The 22,273-nt window shown below is 31.2% G+C and overlaps 1 protein-coding gene and 1 pseudogene across 6 annotated transcripts in view; one reads left to right on the forward strand and one right to left on the reverse strand.

The window, feature by feature from the left end:
• The first annotated feature begins 5,228 nt into the window (after positions 1–5,228).
• On the forward strand, positions 5,229–19,132 carry LOC143237399 (uncharacterized). Of its 5 annotated transcripts, none has more exons than XM_076476622.1 (9): positions 5,229–5,284; positions 5,515–5,582; positions 6,956–7,165; positions 7,911–7,979; positions 9,292–9,376; positions 14,171–14,271; positions 14,796–14,866; positions 16,097–16,155; positions 17,359–19,132. In XM_076476622.1, exons 2-9 carry the CDS (start codon positions 5,577–5,579, stop codon positions 17,460–17,462), a joined length of 705 nt encoding a protein of 234 aa, XP_076332737.1. In that variant the 5' UTR covers positions 5,229–5,284; positions 5,515–5,576; the 3' UTR covers positions 17,463–19,132. The 5 variants fall into 5 exon arrangements, with proteins under 5 accessions (XP_076332737.1, XP_076332738.1, XP_076332736.1 ...); XM_076476623.1 differs by having other exon boundaries at positions 5,276–5,299; XM_076476621.1 differs by lacking the exon at positions 5,229–5,284 and adding an exon at positions 5,291–5,327.
• A 618-nt stretch (positions 19,133–19,750) lies between these two features.
• The window catches only part of LOC143238282 (uncharacterized), a 38,878-nt pseudogene continuing 36,355 nt past the window's right edge, over positions 19,751–22,273 (reverse strand). The window contains exon 13 of the transcript XR_013020497.1: positions 19,751–22,189. The product of XR_013020497.1 is annotated as an uncharacterized LOC143238282 (transcript). The remainder of the gene's footprint in view (positions 22,190–22,273) is intronic.

Raw genomic sequence — 22,273 nt, forward strand, 5'->3', positions numbered from 1 at the left:
TTTAAACGATGAGAAAAGTAATAAATACATCACGGTGGAAAATTGCATAGATTTTATATTCAATAATATAAGGCTTTTATGTTATGGAAAATCAATCCAACTTTTTCTTAACCAAAGTTATCAGCATGTTTTGTTACAGTTTTTAAGCTCAAGGTGTTATAGACGTGAATCGCGTAATATAACATGAGGACGCGTGTTATAACGAAGGTTAGATATAAACTTAACACGAATCCTACTGCAGTATTCGGAATGCGTAATAACAAAGAAATTCATATGATTGTTAGAGACTGTAGGCTTGAAATAAACGGATATAATTAAATAATGTAGCGTTTTTTAAGTTTTATTTTTTATAAGTTTCTTGATATATTTTTAGCACCAAAACTAAATGTTTGTGTTCGGAACGCGATAACGTAGTTATATTTGTATAAACAAACAAACACATTCTAAGGGTCATGTTTAGTTCACATGTATCGAAGTTAAAAGTGCTGTACAGTTGTAAAGGCACAGAAATATAAAGTATTAAGTTGAAACGAATATTCTTATGAATTTTTAATTTATTCACTTCCATTAATCTCGTTTATAGTACTACGTTGTCACAGGATTATTTTTAATCTACATTTTTGTATTTTATATACAATTTAATAGGTGCCGGTAGTGTGTGGTTCTGATTCCTATTAGTCAATAACCACTAAGTTTATCAAAAAAACAAACATGTAGCACATCTTATAAAATAGAAGAATTACAGCAAATATTTTTGTTCTGAAAAGGATATATATACCGATTAATGCTACTTTTTTATATAGTTTTTTTTTATTGAAAGCACTGATATGTAATTGATACTTTTTCGTGTAAAAGTACGTACTAAACTTGCTTCAAAGTGTTTCGGTTAACACACGTTAGTATTCTTTACTGTTAATTAAATTTTGAACACTTAAAAAGTAAACTTTTTAACGCCCTTGTCTGCTTCTAGCGACGAACTTCGGGATTAAGTTATTTGGGTACATAGGTCAGGAGATAATTGCATCTGCGATATAAAACTAAGTTTTTAAGTGTTTTTATTATTATTCCGCTGACAAAAATGTTTGGTTTGTATTTCCTTTCAGTGGTATCTGTATTTGTTCACAATTTAGCAGTGAAAAAGCTCGAGGAAGGCAGCTACTTCTCACCGCCAACTCTTGGGTTACTTTTTACTAACGAATAATAAAATTGACTGTAAAATCATAACTGAAAAAGGTGAGAAAGTTGGGTGAGATGGGAATTCTAACCCGAGACCCTTAAATCACATTAAGTACACTAACTCCTGGACCATAAATATCATTTGTGTCCGTCCAAATGTGCACGAAGTACCATATCTCGATGAGTATTGCTTTGCACTCGTAGTTACAGGTCGAGAATTCAAGAATCTCCTTTCTATGTTGTTATGTCCTTCAGCAAGACGTTTGTTTCACATCCGATCCACTCTAACCAGCTGTATACTTAGTAATCGGGGGTTAAGCTGTGATGGACCAACATGCCATTCTCAATTGCTTGTGCCGTTAGAAGTGGTGTTTTCCGTGTGTCGTATTAGCATAGAATGCATTGAACTTTTTTTAAAGCATGTGTAACTATCGACATTTGCTAATTTTAAAAGCACTTATTGAGAAAGGAAAGGGCCGGCAGGGCTCTATGATTAAGGCGCTCGAGTCGTAATCTAAGGGTCGTGGGCTCGAATCCCCGTCGCATCAAAATGCTCGCCCTTTTAACCGTGGGGACGTTAAAAAGTTTCGATCAATCCCACTATTAGTTGGTAAAAGAGTGGTGATTACTAGCTGCCTTCCCTCTAGTCTTACAAGGGACGGCTGGTGCAGATAGCCCGCGTGTATCTTTGCGCGAAATTCAAAACAAACAATACGAAACAAAATATATTTACTAAAGCCTCGATTAGATTTTCTCCTAAATAACTCGAAGGAGTTGAATTGTTTGTTTTTTGTTGTTTTCATTTTATTTTTGTTTGTTTAACAGGCTACTTTTAGGTCTACAAATAGAAGCTTGGGAGTTGCCGTTAATTAACTAATGGTAATAAAGTATTTGTTCGAATATAGTTATTACTATTTCTCAGTATTGTGTTTGTATACGCATATTTGTGGTTAAATGTATGTTCTCACTGTGATCACGAGTTTTGGTTATTGCAGTAAGAAAGGTTCATGAATTCGGTTGTGGAGAGGACTACTGTCCAGTGTGACAAGTTCCCATGTACTGGCATTCTTGGATTCTGTTCTTAACTTAACCCTATATCGTCTCTGGGTAAATAATCTTATAATACGCAAGCAGTGACATTTTCTCTCATTTGATGTGAATGTTGGCGGTTTTCCGGATTAATTCGATGTACAATATATCAGCAATCTGGTCATTCCTGAAAAACACCAAATAAGTGGAAAGTGTTAAACTGCTCTTTAACTGAATGCTGTGCCTTTGCTTAGATAATTTGGAGGAGCTGCAACACAATATGTATATATGTCAACTTAAACGGTAGTTTTTTAATTATTTTTAAACCTTTGAGATATTCAAAGATGTAATTACCTATTTATAAAAAATTGTGGCCTTGCACCTCAAACTTTTGGTTGAAAACAGACTTTTACACGGTAATACTTAAACTTTTTGGACACTTAATAAAATTCTATCCTCACAAACACAAATATTTCTTTAAATACGCTAATAAACTCTCAAGTTACTAACAAAAATAGCGATTTGTCCTTGTAATATCAACTTGCTAAAGGGCGTGTAGACCAAGGAGAAGTTCGTTTACAGCTAATATCTGATTTGCTGATAAGTATAACTGAATGTGCTAATATAACACTGCTATTCCTGTAAGAGAACCAGATAAGTGGGTTTTGGTCTTCTCATAAATTCCTGTTTGCTAAATAGGAAAACTTTAAAGCTTGTAACTTACTTGAACATATTTCTGTGTCTAAGAGAGGAACTACAAGAAACAACAAAAATGTTAATACCTCGCTTTTTTAAATAAAGGGATAGAAAAATGTAATGTTCCTCTATAGTCTATACTATATCTCGCATTCCTTGTTAAATAAGGACCAGGGAATCAACATAGTTGTTCTGGTTTACATTGAGAGTTATGAACTAGAAACTGCTGACTCCCTGATTCTGCAGAATGTAACGACCTGTGTTCTGTATAAGTTCACACAGACTGTTACTCACTTGATACAAATTAACCAGTACCTTTTCTTTTCCTTACCTTAAGGAAAATTAATTACTACCTTAATTACTAACCTTAATTCGGCTAGTTTAGATAAATTCAGATGCATTGTGCAGTTATCAAGATATAATTATAAAGTAGATCTAGTTAAGTGATTGTGTTTCTTAACTTTATTTTAGACTGTTGCAGGTTCTGGCTTTCTTTAAAATCAAAGTTTTTTACCTTTTTTTACGTACATCTACAGCTCGCTTGCCTATTATTTTGTAGTTTGCTTTTGTGTAATTAAGCATTTGTAATTTCTGTATTCGTGTTTTATGTCTTTCCTTGTATGAAGTATTCAAATGCAGATCTTGGAGAAAAAACTAAAATACTTAATATTTTATAACTTCCTTACTACACATAAAATACCAAATTATTCATCCTGCACATAACTGGACTACTGTTAAACATATATCGATTAAATGGAAGAAAGATTTTAAAACAAACCCGCAAGTCCGATCAAGAACAAATAGAAAAAGACAAAGAACAGGATGATATCTTAAAAGAGATAAAGAGCAACAGTCCAATCAACAAACGGTGCTCCGCTGGTACAGCAGCGAGTCTACGGATTTACAACGCCAAAATCAGGAGTTCGATTCCCATCGGTGGAGTCAGCAGATAGCCCGATGTGGCTTTGCTATAAGAAAACACGCACACACACAATCGACTAACACAGACTAAAATGAATTTTATTCTTCTCGTGATTTCTATAATTGAATTAATATCAAATATTTGAATTAAATATAATGGAAAATTTAGTTCATTTATAATTCGAAAACTTTTATTTTATGTTCTGCATCCTCTCGCTAGTAAAGCGGAAAGTTTACAGATTTACAACGCTAAAATCAGGGATTCGATTCCCCTCGCTGGGCTCAGTAAATTGTTTTGTTTGTTTTGGAATTTCGCATAAAGCTACTCGAGAGCTATCTGTGCTAGCCGTCCCTAATTTAGCAGTGTAAGACTAGAGGGAAGGCAGCTAGTCATCACCACCCACCGCCAACTCTTGGGCTACTCTTTTACCAACGAATAGTGGGATTGACCGTCACATTATAACGCCCCCACGGCTGGGAGGGCGAGCATGTTTGGCGCGACGCGGGCGCGAACCCGCGAATTACGAGTCGCACGCCTTGCGCGCTAGGCCATGCCAAGCCGGCTCAGTAAATAGCCTATGGCTTTGCTATAAGAAAAAATACAAACACGCGTTCTGCAGCTGGCACAACTGACATTCATGGAGAAACAAGTTTAATTTTACATTTAAACGAAATCTAACGAAAATCCTATCTACTAATTTTCTCGTAGCCATTTTTTCTTTTTTCTTCTTGAAACATAAATTCATTACTCACAACGCCAAACTAACAAGCTGGCTGATGGTAAGTCATGCACTGGTTATTCATTGATGGACTAACATAATCACTTTCTAACTTGACTCGCGTTTTATACTACTCAAACTGTTCTAACACATATGAAAGATTCCAGATTTTAGGTAATGTTCTCCTCACATAACGTTAATCTTTCTGTCAGCTAAACAACAACATAAATTTCGAAAAACATCCCTGTACTGTGAAGTCCTTTGAACAGTTATAATGCAAAAAAGAAAACAACAACTTGCATTTCTCTAGTCATTTAGAAAATAATTATTTAATGTGAACAATACCAGCTTGAAAAAGGCGTTCACACTATAACAGATTTTGTGTAAAAACTATCTATGTTAAATAGTGTTTCGACCACTGCTGTGTCAGTTGTGTTCCATCTGTCTTGACGAGCTCTGGATTGAGCAAAACGTGTCGTCCGACAATGGATATAGCGAATATAGTGTGATTGGACTAATAATATCAAATACTCTTTTCGTTCCTGAAAATCATTAAAGGGTGGAGAGCTAAGAACTGTAATGGAGGTACTACTAATGTCTTTTGATATTTGTAACAAAAAGGAATGCATTCTTATTAATAATAAAATGGTATATTTTATATATTTGGAATATAAAAGTAATTGCATTAGATGGCGTACTTATGAGCATGTGATACTAAACAAACCAAGATTGTTAGGGTTGAGGTATACAATTTAGTGGTGTGCACGTGGTTTTAGAGTTGCATTTGTTAGTTAAAATTAGTATTGATGTGTTTGTATTGGAAAATTATAGCATGTTTTAAAGAAATAATAAGTTTCAAAATTTAATTCATTTACAAACCATTTGGTTCACTTTAGTATTTTTAGTTATGTTATATAATAATTATTTTAAAATATAGTTCAAGTCACAGAAATTTGTTTTAACCTTAATTTAGGGGAATAGAAGACAGAAGGAAATTAATCAAAAGTTGAATTCCAAACAATCCAAGTATTTGAAATGAAGGTGAGATTGGTCTACTGGTAGATATTTTAATTCTTTTGTCTGTTGATGTACCTAGTTAATGAAATGTTTTTTTTTTGTTAGTGTTGCTGTTAGTTGCAGATAATTGTGACAAAATGTTTTACTTCTGGTTTTGTCAGTGTTAAACTGTTATGTAATATCAGTAAATTATGAGCTTACTAGTAAACTGAAACAGCTTATCCCAGTCTGTCTTTACTCTAAGTTGTATGTAGAAAGTTATTTATCTAAGAATGATTTATTTAAATGTTTATTTGTAAATTAACAATCCCATGTAATTAATAGGACAAAGCTATAATTTATAACACCTGTTAATCATTTCACATACAAGTGAGTATATATGTTTTGTTAAATAGAAAATGTAAAATAATGAAATAGGTATAATATGTATAAACATGTTGAACAAATATCACATTATATACATGACTCTTATTAAACTTATAAATATTTATTGGTGTTTATACGATTCTTGTGTTAAATTTCATAAAGTGATGCCATTGGTTATTTTTGACAGATAGTTACTTCTAGTTGATTTGAACAGCACCTTGTATAGATCAAACTTATTAACAAGCATGTTAAATATTTAGATACACATGATTATGGCCAGTGGATGCTTCTCTGCAAGTATACCTTAAATTTTAGTTTTGAGATATGAAGTTTTATATACAAAATACAGTCTTGCCAACTTTTAGAACTTCCATAACTAATTTTTATATGTGCTGCTCAGAGTTGGCAAAGTACATACATATTGGATTTCAGTCACTATATTCTTGAGTGTTATAAGTTTATGTTAACATAGGATGTAACCCAAGCTGAAAATATGCTCCACTTTCTTAATATCTCGTTAACTATAAGCAAAACTCACTGAAAATTTTTATTTTAGTTTGGTAGTAGTGACAAGAATTTCAAACCTCAATTAAGACATTTAAGATTATTCAGGAAGAAATTGGAAAAGTTACAACTTTTCAAGAGAAGGAAGGGGGTGGGACTTAACTATTTATTTCCTGCCTGACAACATATAGCAATTTAAATTATGTTAAGAAATGTGTACTGAATGTTTGCTTGTATTAAATCTTACGTGTTAGAAGTTTAGTTGCAGTGTGAATTAATAAACTGAAATCTCAATATTCCTTAATTTATAAAGCTACTCAGGGTTAAGTCATCAAAATAAGTATTGTTTAAAGGTGAATCTTAATTTCTTTGACTTTTATGTTTTCAGTAATTACATTTTATTTTATTATTTTTTTTGTAAAAGTAAACCAAAATTATATTCACTTGAACTATTAATACTCAAAGGTCTATCAGTATTTATATTCTGAATTTCAAACATACCTTGTTTGGTTATTGTGTTTGCAAAGGTTCAAGACCTTAAAGAAAAGGGTAACAAATGTATTAAAGCTGAGAAATATGCTGAAGCTGTCTTTCATTATACTCATGCTCTGAAGATAGATGACTCTCAGTATCACATCTACAGTAATAGGTCTCTTGCTTTTCTCAAGATGCAACAGTACTACTATGCTTTGCAAGATGCAAATAAAGTTATAGAGCTTAACCCAGAGTGGGCAAAGGTGAGACTAGAATTATTTTGATATGTTTTATGCATGTGAAAAAAAGCTATAGTATATTTTGTCTCTTTAATATATATATATATATATATATACTGTAGAAGGTAAAGAACAAAATACACATGATTGTCTTTAACTAGAAAGTGATAACTGACTTGAGAAGTTAAATTTTGTAGCTTGACAGTTGTATACTTAACATCGTGATAATTGTTGAGACAGCAGATAAAGTTTAACAAATTTAACACATTATTTAATGAAAATAAGTAAGCATTAATAGTTAATCTGAGAAAAGTTACAATAAAAATATTTATGCTAATTCAGTATTGCTCTTGAAGTTGTTTTGTTTTTATGCTTGAGTAATACTAATAACTTAGTAACCAACTGGTGTAAATTATATTTAAAATGTGCTACTTTAATAACTTGTAAAATATTGCTGTAAGTAAATTATTTAGCTGTAAAAAATAAAATTTGTTATATTTCTTTGAATTGTTGTTCCAAAAACTTAATATGCAAACTGATAAAACAAGAAAATCAGCTTTATGAAATGCATGTTAACATATTTCATGAATGAGTTGGTGTTAGCATGGAATATTAAGTAAGGGCAAAATTTTTTTATAGTAGTTTGCAAAATACATAAAAAAAGTCTTAAGAATGTATGGATTAGATTGATTGTCAGATAGGTTATATATCTTCAGACTAAGCCTAATTTGTATGATCTAAAACCTAAATTATTTCAACTTGATATTAGGGATATTTCCGCAAAGCTGAAGTAGAGTATCAGACACAGCATTACGCAGAAGCTTTAGAATCGTACAGAGTAAGTATGTCACATTAATCTTTCAGACTGTTTTATTTATAAAGTTAACATCTAAAGTGGTAGTTATATCTAAAGGGATATTTAAAAAAAAATGAAACTTTTTTCTTGTTTGCACACCTCCTAAAAGATTTTAAAAATAAAGCAAAAATATTAAAATATGGAAATAAAGATATTAAATTAGAATTTAATTAAGGAAAAATATTTTTATTAGAATTAAATGGGAAAAAAGAAGAAACAAAAACATGTTCAAAATTATTTTCACTTTCAGAGTGGTAATATTTCATTAGATTTTTCAGTTTATGAAAAGCAAATTATGTTATTAAATATGAGAGCATATGATGAGATATGTATAGAAACTCAAGTGTGTTAAACCTTTCAAGATGTGTGCATTCAGGTGTCTTTAAGCAGTTTTTTGTTTGCTTCAAGTTTAGCCATATAAGTGAAAGAGTAGTGGTTGTTTTTCCTGTGAAAAGTTTCAGAAACAAGCATTTTAAACTATTTAATATATTAATTTCTGTGATGGTATGACTTTCTTGATTTATGCTAGGTTTCATCATCTTGATTATTGTTTAGCTACAGAGATTATTATGATTTTTATTTTTAACAGATTTGTTTTGACCTTGTGTACCTATCTTTACCTTGTTGAGAGGACATATCAATATTTAATGAGTGGATGCATTTTGACCAAATTAACAGGACAGATACTTAATTACAAAGTTTTAAACCTAGTTAACCTTTGAAATTCATGGTCAAAAGGTCACTGGTACATAGAAAAAGTTCTCGAACTTTATGGATAGCATATACAATTCAATGGATATTGACCAAGGTTAAACAACAGATACTATGTACGAAGTTCTAGATCTGGTTACCTTTTGAAGACCATGACTGAAATCTCCAGGTCAACCAACTTAGAAGGATTTAAATATACAGTATAACATTAGTGAACATGTAGATATTTTGTAAGAGTAACTTGCATTTGTTGTTGTTCCTTTGGAAGAACATAATGTATTATGACTCTAAAACTTTGGATTGAGAAAAGCTCAGCTTTAACTTGCATCTTTTAAAGTGGTGTTCAGATTTATACAAAACTTATTTTTGGAGTTTACCTGAAAAATGTTTAGTTGTTAACATGTATTCAAGCCATAAAATTTTTCCACATGCTTGGTGTGTATATTGAGTCAGAGTTCATATGAGCAAGTTTCAGTAGTAAAATTATGTGTGGTGATATCATATAATAAGTTATTGTTATTAATTTTGCTTAACTTTTTTGTCCAACCAAAAATTTATTTGGTTTTTTATGTGTTATGTACAGAAGGCTCACCAGTTACAAGAAGATGAAAATAGTCTTGTTGAATTACTAAGAAAAACCAAACAAGAACTTGTGAAGCAACAAAAATGTATGTTTGAATTTGAGAATTGTAGAAAAAATTATTTTTTTACACAAACAAGACAAGTGTCAATAAGATTGGAAATTGCCTACTCCTAGAATATCTTTATTTATTTATATTGTGTTTGTTTTATCCTAGAAATGTTAAAAACCACAAAAACGAAATGCCAAACTTCATAAATAACTGTTCACATTTTACCTTTATTCAGTGTTTTACTAATCATGATTGTCATTGAGGATTGTCGCAATTTGTACGATGAGTAATTGCTACATTGCTATTTTCCTCATTGGCAAGACATGGATCAAAGTATCCATTAGTGTTATTTTTTGTGACTCACAGTTTTCCTCGAAGTAGTCAGTTAGGGCCTATTAACTAGAGGTTTGAAGGATACCAAGTTATATAGGGTGTGTCTGTTTATCTCCTTGATTTCTATTTGAGTCCATCACAAGGAAAGAGTCATATCGCAAAAGGTGTACAAGAACAGTCTTTATTTACAAGTAACAACAAAAATGCTCCCACAAACAAAACAATGGAATAAGGGCAAGTGTGTTCTGGCTTTGTTTGACTGGTAAGAGAAAGAGAGAAAGGAAGTAAAATCTTGGTGAACTCTCTAATGCCCTCTTCCAAAAGGTAAATTATAATCATTTAATGTGCAAGTTCAGTTTCAAAATTAAGTTAAAACAATGTAATGTTCTCTTAAGTTAAAAATAAATTCTCTGCTAAATCTCTAACCTAAAGTCAAAGTTATGATCAAAGTAAAATTTCATAAAAGCTTGTAGAGTTTAATGTCAAATTTATAGTACAAGTCACATATTCTTTAAAGATTTTAATCCTGGGAGATAGACTGCTGTACTGTGACTTTTTGAGGGTTGTCTGATTAAAGTATTCATTAGTTGTGTAAAATTTATCATTGTCTGTTCCACTTTTTTTTTTGCTGTTGCTTCTTAACATGTGTTCTGCAAAAAGACCAATTGAGGTGACTTTTCCAACATTGATGTTCTGCAGAGGTAATGTTGCTGTGCAAAACAAAAAGTGATTCTACTTTAAATAGTATGACAGTCAGTTGAGTATGTTTTGAATACAGCCTATTTAGCATGATATTTCCTATTGATGTAATTGTCATTTTTAAATACTTGAAACATTTTTGGTTAGCTTGTTTGAGGATGTACTAGTTGTGGAACATACTGAAGAGCACTATCAGTTGAATCATGTATTAGTTTCACTGTCATTTGCAGGTCGAATGGATGATCAGGTGCACATTTGAAATAGTGGTATTGTTGAGAATGTATGGTATAAGTGAGACAATTTTAGGTGTAAACTGTCTTCTTTTTTCAAGTATTATTGTAGTTGGCCATTACTTTGGTATGAAGTGAAACTTCTTTCTACGTCCTTGGTTCATATGATGTACAGTGCATCTCTGTTCCTTCAGGATCTCTGAATAATGTATCAGTAACACTATTTAACATGATTTTCAAATCTCATTAAAGAATGTGACAAAACATTATTGGATCCATAACTACAAAACTGTTGGAATAATTTGTGATGTCTGATATATGTGACTCCTCTATTAACTTGGTTGCACTTTCTTGGCTTGTACACAGGGTGTACATAAAATTAGTGGTGTAGGTTCATTAGTTTTGTTTTGTTTGTTGTATACCTACATCACAACAGTAACGGTTTAAACAATAAAGTATGGTAAAAAATGGCACAAGTAATTTTTTATTTGAAAATAGCCATCACCATCTTTAAACAATATATTTTAATACGTATGACATTTCTTAATGATAGATGTATTGGAGGCTGAATTTGTTTGAAGTTAGATGCAATTATGGGAAAAAAATTACATTAAATTGAACAGGTAGCTTCCATAGGACATTATATGTATAAATGTATGGATGTGGCAGTATGCAAGACCATTTGTATAGATATATCCTACTGTAGTTATGTTATAGATGATGAAACTAAACATTTATGTAGACATAGTTCCTATGTTATAGCAACTTTTTTTTCTTTTAGATACATGTGTAAGAAGACATATACCAAAAATAGTATTAATTACCTTGACTTCATTTTATATAATTATGTTCAATATTCAGTAAAGCAACGCTTTAGTCACAGTCAACAATATTTGTTATTTGAAGTCTTTTTTGTAACTTTAATCATAAATGACCATAGTTAGTCATTGCAACTTCCTTAAAGTTTATAATACTAAGAATTTATATGGAAAAATTTGTGATCTAACTGAATGATTCTTTAATCTTGTGTTATATCCATGAATGCAATGATAAAACAACAAACTAGATATTAATCCTAAATTACCAATAGCAGTGTAACTAAAATTGCTAATACTTTATATTATTCATTTCCCAAATGGAACATTTGGTCATAGGAGAGGAGAAGGGGTAATGTTAGTCTGGGGGTTAGGATGTTCAACTTGCTATCTGCTGGTCGTGGGATTAAACTTGTTGCCAAATATGTTCTTAATTTCAGCAACTGGTTAAAAAATAGCCAAAAAGTTAATGGTGGGTGGATGCTGCCATCCAGTTACCTTCCATCTGATCAACAGTTCAAAATTAGGAGGGTTGGGTGGTAGATTACTGTTTATAAAAAATAATAAAAGCAAACAAGTTTTGGTGAACACTTTCTTCACATTTGAGGGAAATATCCTTTGTCTAAATGACTGCTGCTTTTCAGTCGCTTGTGCTCTCAGCCTGATTCAAACATGTCTGGTGAAATTTTGTACTGTTACCGTTCCAAAAGCTCCATCAGCTGATAACCACTGGAACTGTGTGATCTAATGTTTCAAATTAATCTATTCAGATTGTTCGAAAGATGTTCTTTAGGGTTAATAACTGGATACTGTTCAGACAAACCCAAGGTTATTGATATTTCTAATTTGAAGTCAGACTTGGGTTATATGTGTTTAATGTCTGAGAAGCAAAATGATGACTTTCTGACCGCCAACTAGTTCACGAGGTGGTATTAGTGTCCCTTTGGTGCTCCTGCAGACTGTACTGGTAGTTCCCATGTCAAATGTGTAGATTCATTCTACTTCATAACTTTCCTTCACCACTGTAATAATGATGTTCATCCTTTATATGTTCATAGTGATATTATACGTTGCTTCACACCTGAGTGAAGTGGCACAAACTAGAGTTTGATGATTTGATTAATCAATGTAAATATTGAATACACGTGAGTATTGATCACATTGATTAGTGTCATAAAATAAATAATTAATTGGAATTACAAGTAATTTTATTACTGTCAGGAAAACAAGCAACTAATAAAATTAAATTAATGTTTCCACTCATTACTATTTTCAAAATTATGACTGAAATAAGTTTCTGACTTTCATCTGTACAATAATCAAAATATCCTCATTGTGATTTCTTGTTGTTATTTTTGATTAATTTAAGGTTCAGTTTATTCTGGTAGTATTACTGACTATTAATATATACAGGGTGTTTGGAAAGTCACTTTGCACTTATATATTTATTAACAGACATGTTTCAGTATAGAATACAGGAAGTAAATATGAATGACAATTATAAACAGTGTTGAAAGTGACCCCCGTTGGAATCAATACAGGCCTGGATCCCACTTATTTTGTTTCTACATGCAGCTATCAGTTGCTGGCTTGAAATAGACTGAATAAAATATGATTACAAAACTGCGCAGTGACTTTCTGAACACCCTGTATATTGTTTTTATTATTCCAGTTGTTCAAGCTTCATGTCAGAATAATTGATCAATGAATCTGTTGGCTAATTAGTTATCAAGTTTCAGTAGTTACCTATCTCTAACCTCTCCATATAATTTTTGTCTTGTCATTAAGAATCCAGTTGACATTCATGTTTCTGAGACACAGCTTGTATATCCATTGTCACAGAGAACAAGCTTCTCAGGTTTTTACTCACATGTGGCTAACTTGAACATGTTGAAAACTCCGTGAATTTATAACATTTGTAACAAACCTAATGGATGGTGTTTCATCCTCTAACAGCAGCACTTCCAACAAACCTGGACGTTTTTAGTTGTCATACAACCAATCTCCCAATACTATTAAGTTGTCTTTCATACACATATATCACGTGATCATGTTTATTGATATTCCACACTTCCTGCAGCATATAGTTTTTGTCATATATACATAGTCTACACTATTGCTTGTTATGTTTATCAATTAATCTATCTTTATTTAGCTTCTATTAATTTTTTCCTAAAATGTCCCTGCTTGAGGGATCTCAGAATGTTTGCGACTTGACAGTATCATACTTTATAATTGTCATACTTGCTTTATGACATTAATTCTAATTCTATATATGCCAACATTTATGGTTCTGAGAGCTGAAAAACAAGGGTTGTTTATTTTGAGTTCAAATAACTCAAGAGTTTATCACATATTACTTTGCATTTGTATATATCTTGTTATGTTGGGTGTAAAACTATATAATATGAAATTGAAATGATAATAGGCAAAGTTGACATTTAACTTTATTTTTAGTGTTCCTTTGATAAAGTGTGATTTTGTTACACATTTGTGACAAATATAAAATTAAGTTAAACAGTGGTCATTATAAAGTTATTTGAACTATAAACATTTAGCATGAAGACTCAGGCTGCATAATTCTGGGCCTTCAGGTCCCAAATATGTTCAGCTATTAACAAGTTTTCTATATGTAGTTTCCTTAACGTTTCAGCTGCCTAGTGATGCGTAATTGTCACATGTAACAAAACAATGGATTTTTTTTCTTATTGCCATGCAAATTTGTTTCTAGAAAGATCTATAAATTTGAACAGATGATCAACAAGTGCCATGGGTTGCTGCAGGATTTGGATTTGTTTTAGGGATTCTTGCTGTTATTTGTGCATATGTTCTTCCTAAGACACCGTATATTAACGTAAGTGAAATGGACCTTACTTGTAATATTTTAACCCTTCTAAAGTAACAGTTTTGCATATTATGTGTATATAAATGGTCTTGAATGTAAAGGTGGGTGGTCTGCGTTGTACTTAACTAACAAACAAATACTCATTTATCTGCTGAAATACAATGTGAACAATTGTCATGGTAACTTTAACCACTTCTTATCTTTAACTCTTGATATAATAAATGTATTTATTATATTTTGTAAAGTTTTCTTTTTGTAGGTTGTGTTCTTCAGAAAAAGATCCATTTTTACATGCCAATCACCCATAGAGTGAAAGTACATTTCCTGCTAGGAATTAATCTTGTAATGAGTTAAAATTATTCTGGGTTTAAAAACAATAACCTTCTTTAAGATTGTCATAGTGGGTAGTAGTTAATAACTGTTTGCTACAAGGTGTTTTATATTAATGTGTGTGTGTGTGTATTTCACAATTCAAATAATAGCCAAGAATAGAACTATGGCAGACGATAAAAATGAAATAATTTTTTTTTCAGAATGTCTTCTTGCAAGTCTTTATAATACTTCTGGCTGGAGTGATAGGTTTTTACACTGGAAAGCTGCACAGGTATATTTTTTTTGTAACCATATGTAAGCATTTTTAATGGCTTGATTAATTTTTTCAACATGAAATCACACTATAAGGACAATGGTCCAGGCTCTTGGAACTACTACACCATTTCCATTCTTACACCACAGTTTCTATTGTAATTAGCTTTTGTGAAGGATGCCAAGTTCAGTCTTACACCAAACATTTTAATAAACTTTCCATAGGCTCTAAAGCATGTATACATTGGCTTTCAAGATCATATTTAAACAGAAGTGTACATAATTCCATAGGTTTGTAGTCAAGTAATTTGGTATGAAACTGGTTTAATTTTCTGTAGTTCGTAGAGGAGACGTTTTGACACTTAATCTTGACATAACTCTAGCCACATACACTGTTTGTTTATTTTCACAATTATAAACAGTTACTACAGCTTATTTTGCTTTCCTCTGCATTTATTAAAGTTTAATTTTTTGTTATAAGAGAAACTTGTAATGAAGATACAAGTTGATCATGTTAGCTATTTTATAGATTGGTGGTCCTCAAACTTTGTTGTTTACAACTTCCTGATTTTTCTACTGAACTACTGTGAGATATACATATTGTACTGCCACTTCCTTTCTGTTATTACACAACTTTTACATGCACCACAAATTGAGAATGCTGGTATGGATCATTGTCTTTCAAACTAGTTTTGTAAGTCATTATCAGTTCTTTGGAATGGGCTGTGGCTTATGCCTCCAGTCATAAGGATATCAGTAATGGTATTGCACTCTTGAACAGTTGGAGATTCTACATTAACCAGTTATATAGGTGTTCAAACTATTGTTTGTTACACCTCTGCTCTGATCTCCTGTGAAGTACGGCTGCATTAATTTGTAAACCACTTATAACATATGATTAATCCTCCAAAATTATTTTTTTTGCAAGATAGTAGATTAATTAAACCACTATTCTTAGTAGTAATAAACAGAATTATTAATACATATAATAAAGTTCTAAATACAATTCTAATTAAATTCACATGTTTTTGTTAATTACAAAATATGATAGTTATTATATTGAAAATTTAGAAATGGCATCTCAAGTTTCATTTTTTTTATGCTGGTTAAGCAGTTTTAAGATATAGTGTGTTACAGTGTGTTGTGTATTACAGTGTGTTAGATGTTTTTGATTGTTTTACAGATAAAACGTACTTGTCATAGAAATGATTATAATTTTGACATTCAGTTTCACATTACTACTGTACAGGTACTCTCTACAGAGAAGCAGAAAAGGTTTTTTGGAGCCTCCTATAGATTTGTTTGGCGGTGAGTAACAATAAATACAAACATATGAACATCAATCACATAGATCTGTCTGGTTGTCAGTAGCATTGACTATAATAATGCATTGAATGTGGATCCCATAGATTTATTTGGTGGTGAGTAACAATGATTAAAGAAATTCCCTTGGGGTATAGTGTGTTTGCATGGGTGGTGGAAATAAGTGTTATCAACACTTTAACTCCTTAGAGATAAGTTTACATCAATATACATACCTAATAAAGAACAGTAAGCTTGACTCATTATATTGATCTAATGGGGTGTAAATGTAGGGACAGTTGAATCCTGGACAAGTTTGAGAAAAAAACTAATTTGACCTATAGTTTTTAAGAAACTACTGCTTTATGGTGGCAAGCATTTCAGTTTTTTTCAAAAATTATTGTCCAGTAGTTAAAAATAATGGAAGTTTATAGTAAGTAGTAATTAGTTAATGTATTCTAAAGACTGCTGGTGTGGGTATTAAAACTTGTGATGGTCAATCCCACTATTTGTTGGTAAAAAAGTAGCCCAAGAGTTGGCAGTGGGTAGTGATGACTAGCTGCCTTCCTTCTAACCTTACACTGCTAAATTAGGGACAGCTAGTGCAGATAGCCCTCATGTAGTTTTGCGTGAAATAAAAAAAAACAACAAAAAACTAAATACGTTCTGTTTAATTTCTGCTGTTTATGAATGTCTTTTTTAAAGTTTGTGACATTTAAAATAAATGGGATGTAGTTTTTTTAGCCAGACACCAGTTAGTATAAATCAAAAGTCAGTATTACGGTAAAGTATTTCATTTTATTATAGCTCACCTTTACAAAGAGTAATGTCAGAGTGGGGGCATGTAGCTTCTGCTGGTGTTTGAATGTTAAACATTAAAATACCTTTACAGTTAAAGGTGGGTTTTAATAACTCTTGCCAGTTACAAAAAATAGTCAAGAAAGATTACTTTAAATTTTGGGTGTTAAAGATAACCAGTTTATTTAAATTTCAGGTGTTAATAACTGTCTTTGCATTTAAGGTTTTGTATTGTATCCTTTGGGAATGTGTTGTAATATTGTATATTTATAAAAATGTGCCACTGATGTTGTACTTTTACAAATTAGAAACTAAGAGACAAAAGGATCAATATTTTGTTACTTGAAGAAACTTTAGGTCTGTCATAAACTAAGATAGATAAAATTGGTAAAATACTAATATTTTTTTCAGAAGATTCAGCAAACAGTCCCTTTACACAAACTAGCAACAGCTCAAGTCACCAGGAAGTAAATAAAAGAAATTCTGCTAGACAGCGTTCTTCAGTAAAGACTTGAAGAGAAAGAAAAATGTCTTTTTAAAATGATTATTATTCTAGTCTTTTTTTATATATATCTTTGGTGAATGACTAGAACTATTGCAATATATCTGTTTATTAGTAGTAGTAAATTTAATTTTGCACATTCCATGTTAACATAAATTTCAATCTAACAATAAATTTTAATCTAATTAAACAATTTTTAAATAAATTGATTTATAAAAGGAAAGTCTGTTGTATGTAATAGAAGTTAATGAAATAATTCATAAGTGGATTTCGCATATATTTCATTATGAATAAATTGCATCAGAAGGTTTGCAATGTGGTAAAAATTAAAAACTGTAATAATGTAATATAACTCAAAGCTTTTGGTCTTCAGTCTTTCCTAGACCACACATCATTTAAAATAAGAGAAAACTGTTTTGAAAAGAAATGTTACAGTGTTTAAACTTCATAGTCATATGATGATTTATGAACCCAGAAAAGGCAAAAAAGTAGTGCCTGGTAAAAGATACTTTTGGGGTAAAATTCCTCGCAGTTAAAGCCAGTTAACACTTGACATTTCTGACTAGTTTCTGTTATCAGTACAGTATTTGGGTGTAATTTTTATATAAAATGTACCAGTTTTCCCATTATGTATTGTGTAGTTCATGTACTTAGTATTATAGTTTCATATGAAAACATTGCTATGTTGATGACTATCTTGGATGATGGTGTTACTTATGTTTGGTATATTCCTAATGGATGCATTTTAAAAAAACCAAAAACATAATATTTAATTGTGCCTGGTAAAGCTGTGCATTGCCTTGTCAGGTTTGTTGTTTGTCTTTAAATTTTTTTTTTTGTTATTTATGGAACTTGGGTAATATTAAATGCATCTAATGATTTGTTTTACAATAAAGTAAATGTTACATGTTACACTTGAGCTCTTCTTCAGGGTATCTGTGTTTGTATAATAAATACATTGGGTGTCTTTTGATGTTCACTATCTAACCTAAACATTATTCTTGGCATTTATCCTGCGAATCTATACTGAATGTCTTGGGTGGTTAATTCTGAAAAAATTGGAGCACTCTGAGCGACCTGACACCTGGATAATGGTACATGAAAGAAGACCCTAGTTCTGTTTTTTTGAAGCATGAGATAATTAAGAGTGACAAGCAGTAACAGTTGTTAAATTCTTGAAGAATGTTTTCAGTAATCAAAGGAACAGTGTGGCTGATGGTTAGTGCTTCAAACTTGTAATCAAAAGGTCATACTTGCATGCATCTACTTGTCTTTGAGCAAAATGCTGTTACCTAAAATGTGCTTCAGTTTATTCATATGTACAGTGGATATGAGTCAGTGAGTGTTGTTAATTTAAAATGGATTGCCTAACTAGAATGATAAAGAAATTCACAGATGTTTCTTATGATTCTGAAAACTGGACTTAATCACTTATCCTATGTGTTGAGTGGCTTTAAATAACGTTGAAATTAATGCTTAAATTGAAGAAAATATCAAAATATGCAAGACTTTAGTTTCTGTAGCATTTGTTTTTTGATCTTTCTTTATTAATTGAGCCAAACTTGTTAACCATACATTTGTAAGTTCAGTATTTTATGTAGGATTATCCAAAATCAAGTTTTATCCTAAGAGTTACAGTGAGCATTGTACAATAATTCTTATTCAATAAATATTGTGTTTGTATGTTTTTGGTTCTTTTTTAAGCTAAACCTCAACTACTTACTATAGTTCACTGTATAAAGTAAGAAATACAGTAAGGCTTGAAATCGAAGGGACTCCAAGAAAATTTTGTAGGCGGTATGTATGACGTTGAGGGTCAGTTTCAGCAATGTTGTACAACAGAGCTCGTTGGTAGATAAATATCTGGCACATCCATGATATAACAAGTCAATCCCATATAATGTCTACTGTGAACTATAATCCCACTGTTGTATATACAAGTGCATACAAAAAAACAAAATATTAAAGCTTATCTATCAAATTATTATTCCTATAACGTGGAAGAATATATACTTTGTTTCTTGTAAAAAACAAAGTATTAAGTCTAATATACCTCAATATTTTTGTTAATTGTTTGTGCTGTAACATGGCCTTTTTTATTCCTGGTTCACAGAAGCTAGTTATTTGAACCCAGATGATAATTAGTAAGCTAATTTGTGCATTATGTCTAGAATTTGAGTGTTTAAAACTGTATGTTACACGTGCAGAGTTAATTATGTTCTTATTTTATTTCCTGCTCATATTTTTCTTCTCTAGTAAGGTCAATATTAGTAACGAGTAACAAGTGAATGATGAATCAAATAATTGAAATGGAAGTTTATTTACAAGTTACAATATAAATTTATGTACAAACTTTCAAAGCCACAATGGATGGAGAAGTTACAGCATTCTCTCAGTTTAGTGTTCTCTCTCTGCAGTGCACAGCATGCACTAATGTAGGTTATGTATATATACATTTATATCAATACATGCATCGCTTTCACTCACCCATCCTGGAGTAACATAATAACTAAAGTACATATATTTCTTAATGTTAAATACTTTGTCGAAAATTTTAAAACTAACAGACAAAAATATTTTCTAATGTTGGATAATCTTCAAAAGTGCCGTCTTATCTCCTCGGAGTTCACAATCAGACAATGATTCATTTCCCAAGTTATAAGGCAAGACAGCCTAAAACAGCTGGTACTAGCATTCAGAAAGTACTATTCTGATGGAGTAGTGATAAGTTAACTAAGAAAACATTGACTTCATTAAAAGACAAGTTATCTAAAGAAAATATTTACAGTAATTGTTTGAACCCACCGAAAAATGCTCAAGTTACTCTAGCAAAGAATATTAGTGTTAGTAAAATATTCATACAGGTTTTAGTGCATCAATATATTAAACTAGATAAAAGAGACAGAGTGAAAAAAATGTAACATTTATTAGGGAAGAAAAAATCTCTTATGCAATACTATAAAATTAAGAGAGATAAGCTTGATGGGCTTGGAAGATCTCTTACCATGGACGTTATATATACTTACTATCATGCATTAGATAATATTCAAAGAAATGAGAGTTGATTCATAATAAATATTACATGAAGGTATTGTTGCATATGTTACACAGTGTATATTGTTGAAGGGGGAAGACCACAAGAACAACTGCTAAAGTTATCTTACTTCTCCCAACTTTTTCATTCGTTTTTTTTGCATATAGAATGATTTATTTACCTTCTGACAAATCTATGAAACAATGCTTGGGTTTCCTTTTGCTCATTATTCAAGGTGAAGTTTGTTGGACTCCCCACACACTTTGTATTCATTCACTAATTTTGTCTGACTAGATTTATCACTACATAAATTACAAACATGATTTTTTTTTCTTTATTTTCTCTTTAAATATGGTGGCATGGTGGTGTGTTTGCAGATTTATACTGCTAGAAACGGGGTTTCAATACCCGTGGTGGGCAGAGCACAGAAACCTCTGCTTTGTGCTTAACAAAAAACAAACAGATTCTTTTAAACCAATAACTGTTTTCAGCTATGTTCAATGTAATTTATGTTTCATCCATAAGCCCACTAAGCTTAAATCATAATTATTAATAATGGCTTACCTTATAGTTCCTACTCAAAAAGTATCATTGGTTAGTATAACTGAAATGCTGTATTGAAGTGATAAAAAAAATAATTTCTACACGAGTGTTTATTACAGCAAGTTATTTTAAGTGCAGTTAGTGGTTTTAATAACTACCCCATAAAAAATAATAGAATTCCTGAAACGTGTATATGCAAATATTGCAGTTGTATATGCACAAAAAAAAAGGGTGTGGTATAGGTTAAACTTCACACCCTTTACTCCTTGGGTATTAAGAAAGATTACAGAATGTTTCATCTAATACTGTTCTGTATGTTTTCTTCATAAATGTTTCCTAATAACAGTCACAAAAAAGAAATAGCGAGAAGTGGTTAGTGTACAGAATTAAAAGTATGGTCATAATAACATCATTTATACATATAATTTTTCTCTACAAGTGAGTTTTCTCATCATGACAGCAAAACATCATTTTACTTTAGTTTACTTAACGTTAAGTAGACAACCTCAGTAACACTTATCCTAACTTTAGTTAACTTTGCTAGGATCTACCCTCAGTTTAAATAGTTTTTTAGAATCTATTTTAATTTTAAGATAAAGCAGGCAATATCCTTAGGATCTACAGTAAGAACATTTTAAACTTAACATTCATATATATAAGTAATGTTAATTCAGTAGTTATTGCTTTGAATATATCTTACAGTACCATTGTTTTCAAACTAATAATATTGTTCCTGTAATTGTATCCATAATCATGGAAAGTTCATGAAATAAATAATTTGGATAAAATGTTTATGAAATTTTCACAACTCTGAAAAAACATTATAGTAGGTTTACTGCATTGATAAAAATTAATCCAAGAAAAATGTAACAATTCCTTCATGATAAACAAGTACCACACAAGATTCTAGTCTGATCTGTGGTTCTAAACAGATCTACTTATATAAGAGTCTGATAAGAACTATTCCACGTTATTCACTAAGTAATCTGTTCTAGACAACTTCATTAACTTGCTGTAATAAATTTAAAAGCAAGCAAAATGGATGGACTTAAACAGATTTAACCAGTGTTAAGTCATCTTCCACAAAAATTTCGACCCAAAGAGGTTCCCATTCTGTGTAAACGCTCTGGTTCTGAACTGCTGTGTCGTTTGTGTAGGGAAACCTGCCAAGAACAAAGAAAAAGATTTACGTTGAAGTTTGTATTAAAATATATATACATAGATGCCCTGTTAAAAGAGAGACACCT

Source organism: Tachypleus tridentatus, chromosome 13 (genome assembly GCF_004210375.1).
Source record: "Tachypleus tridentatus isolate NWPU-2018 chromosome 13, ASM421037v1, whole genome shotgun sequence".
Taxonomy (NCBI): domain Eukaryota; kingdom Metazoa; phylum Arthropoda; class Merostomata; order Xiphosura; family Limulidae; genus Tachypleus; species Tachypleus tridentatus.

Coding starts and splice junctions, on each gene's coding strand:
- LOC143237399 (XM_076476622.1), top strand. Junction 7,980..9,291: donor AAGCTTTAGAATCGTACAGA/GTAAGTATGTCA, acceptor TGTTATGTACAG/AAGGCTCACCAGTTACAAGA. Junction 16,156..17,358: donor TCCTATAGATTTGTTTGGCG/GTGAGTAACAAT, acceptor TATTTTTTTCAG/AAGATTCAGCAAACAGTCCC.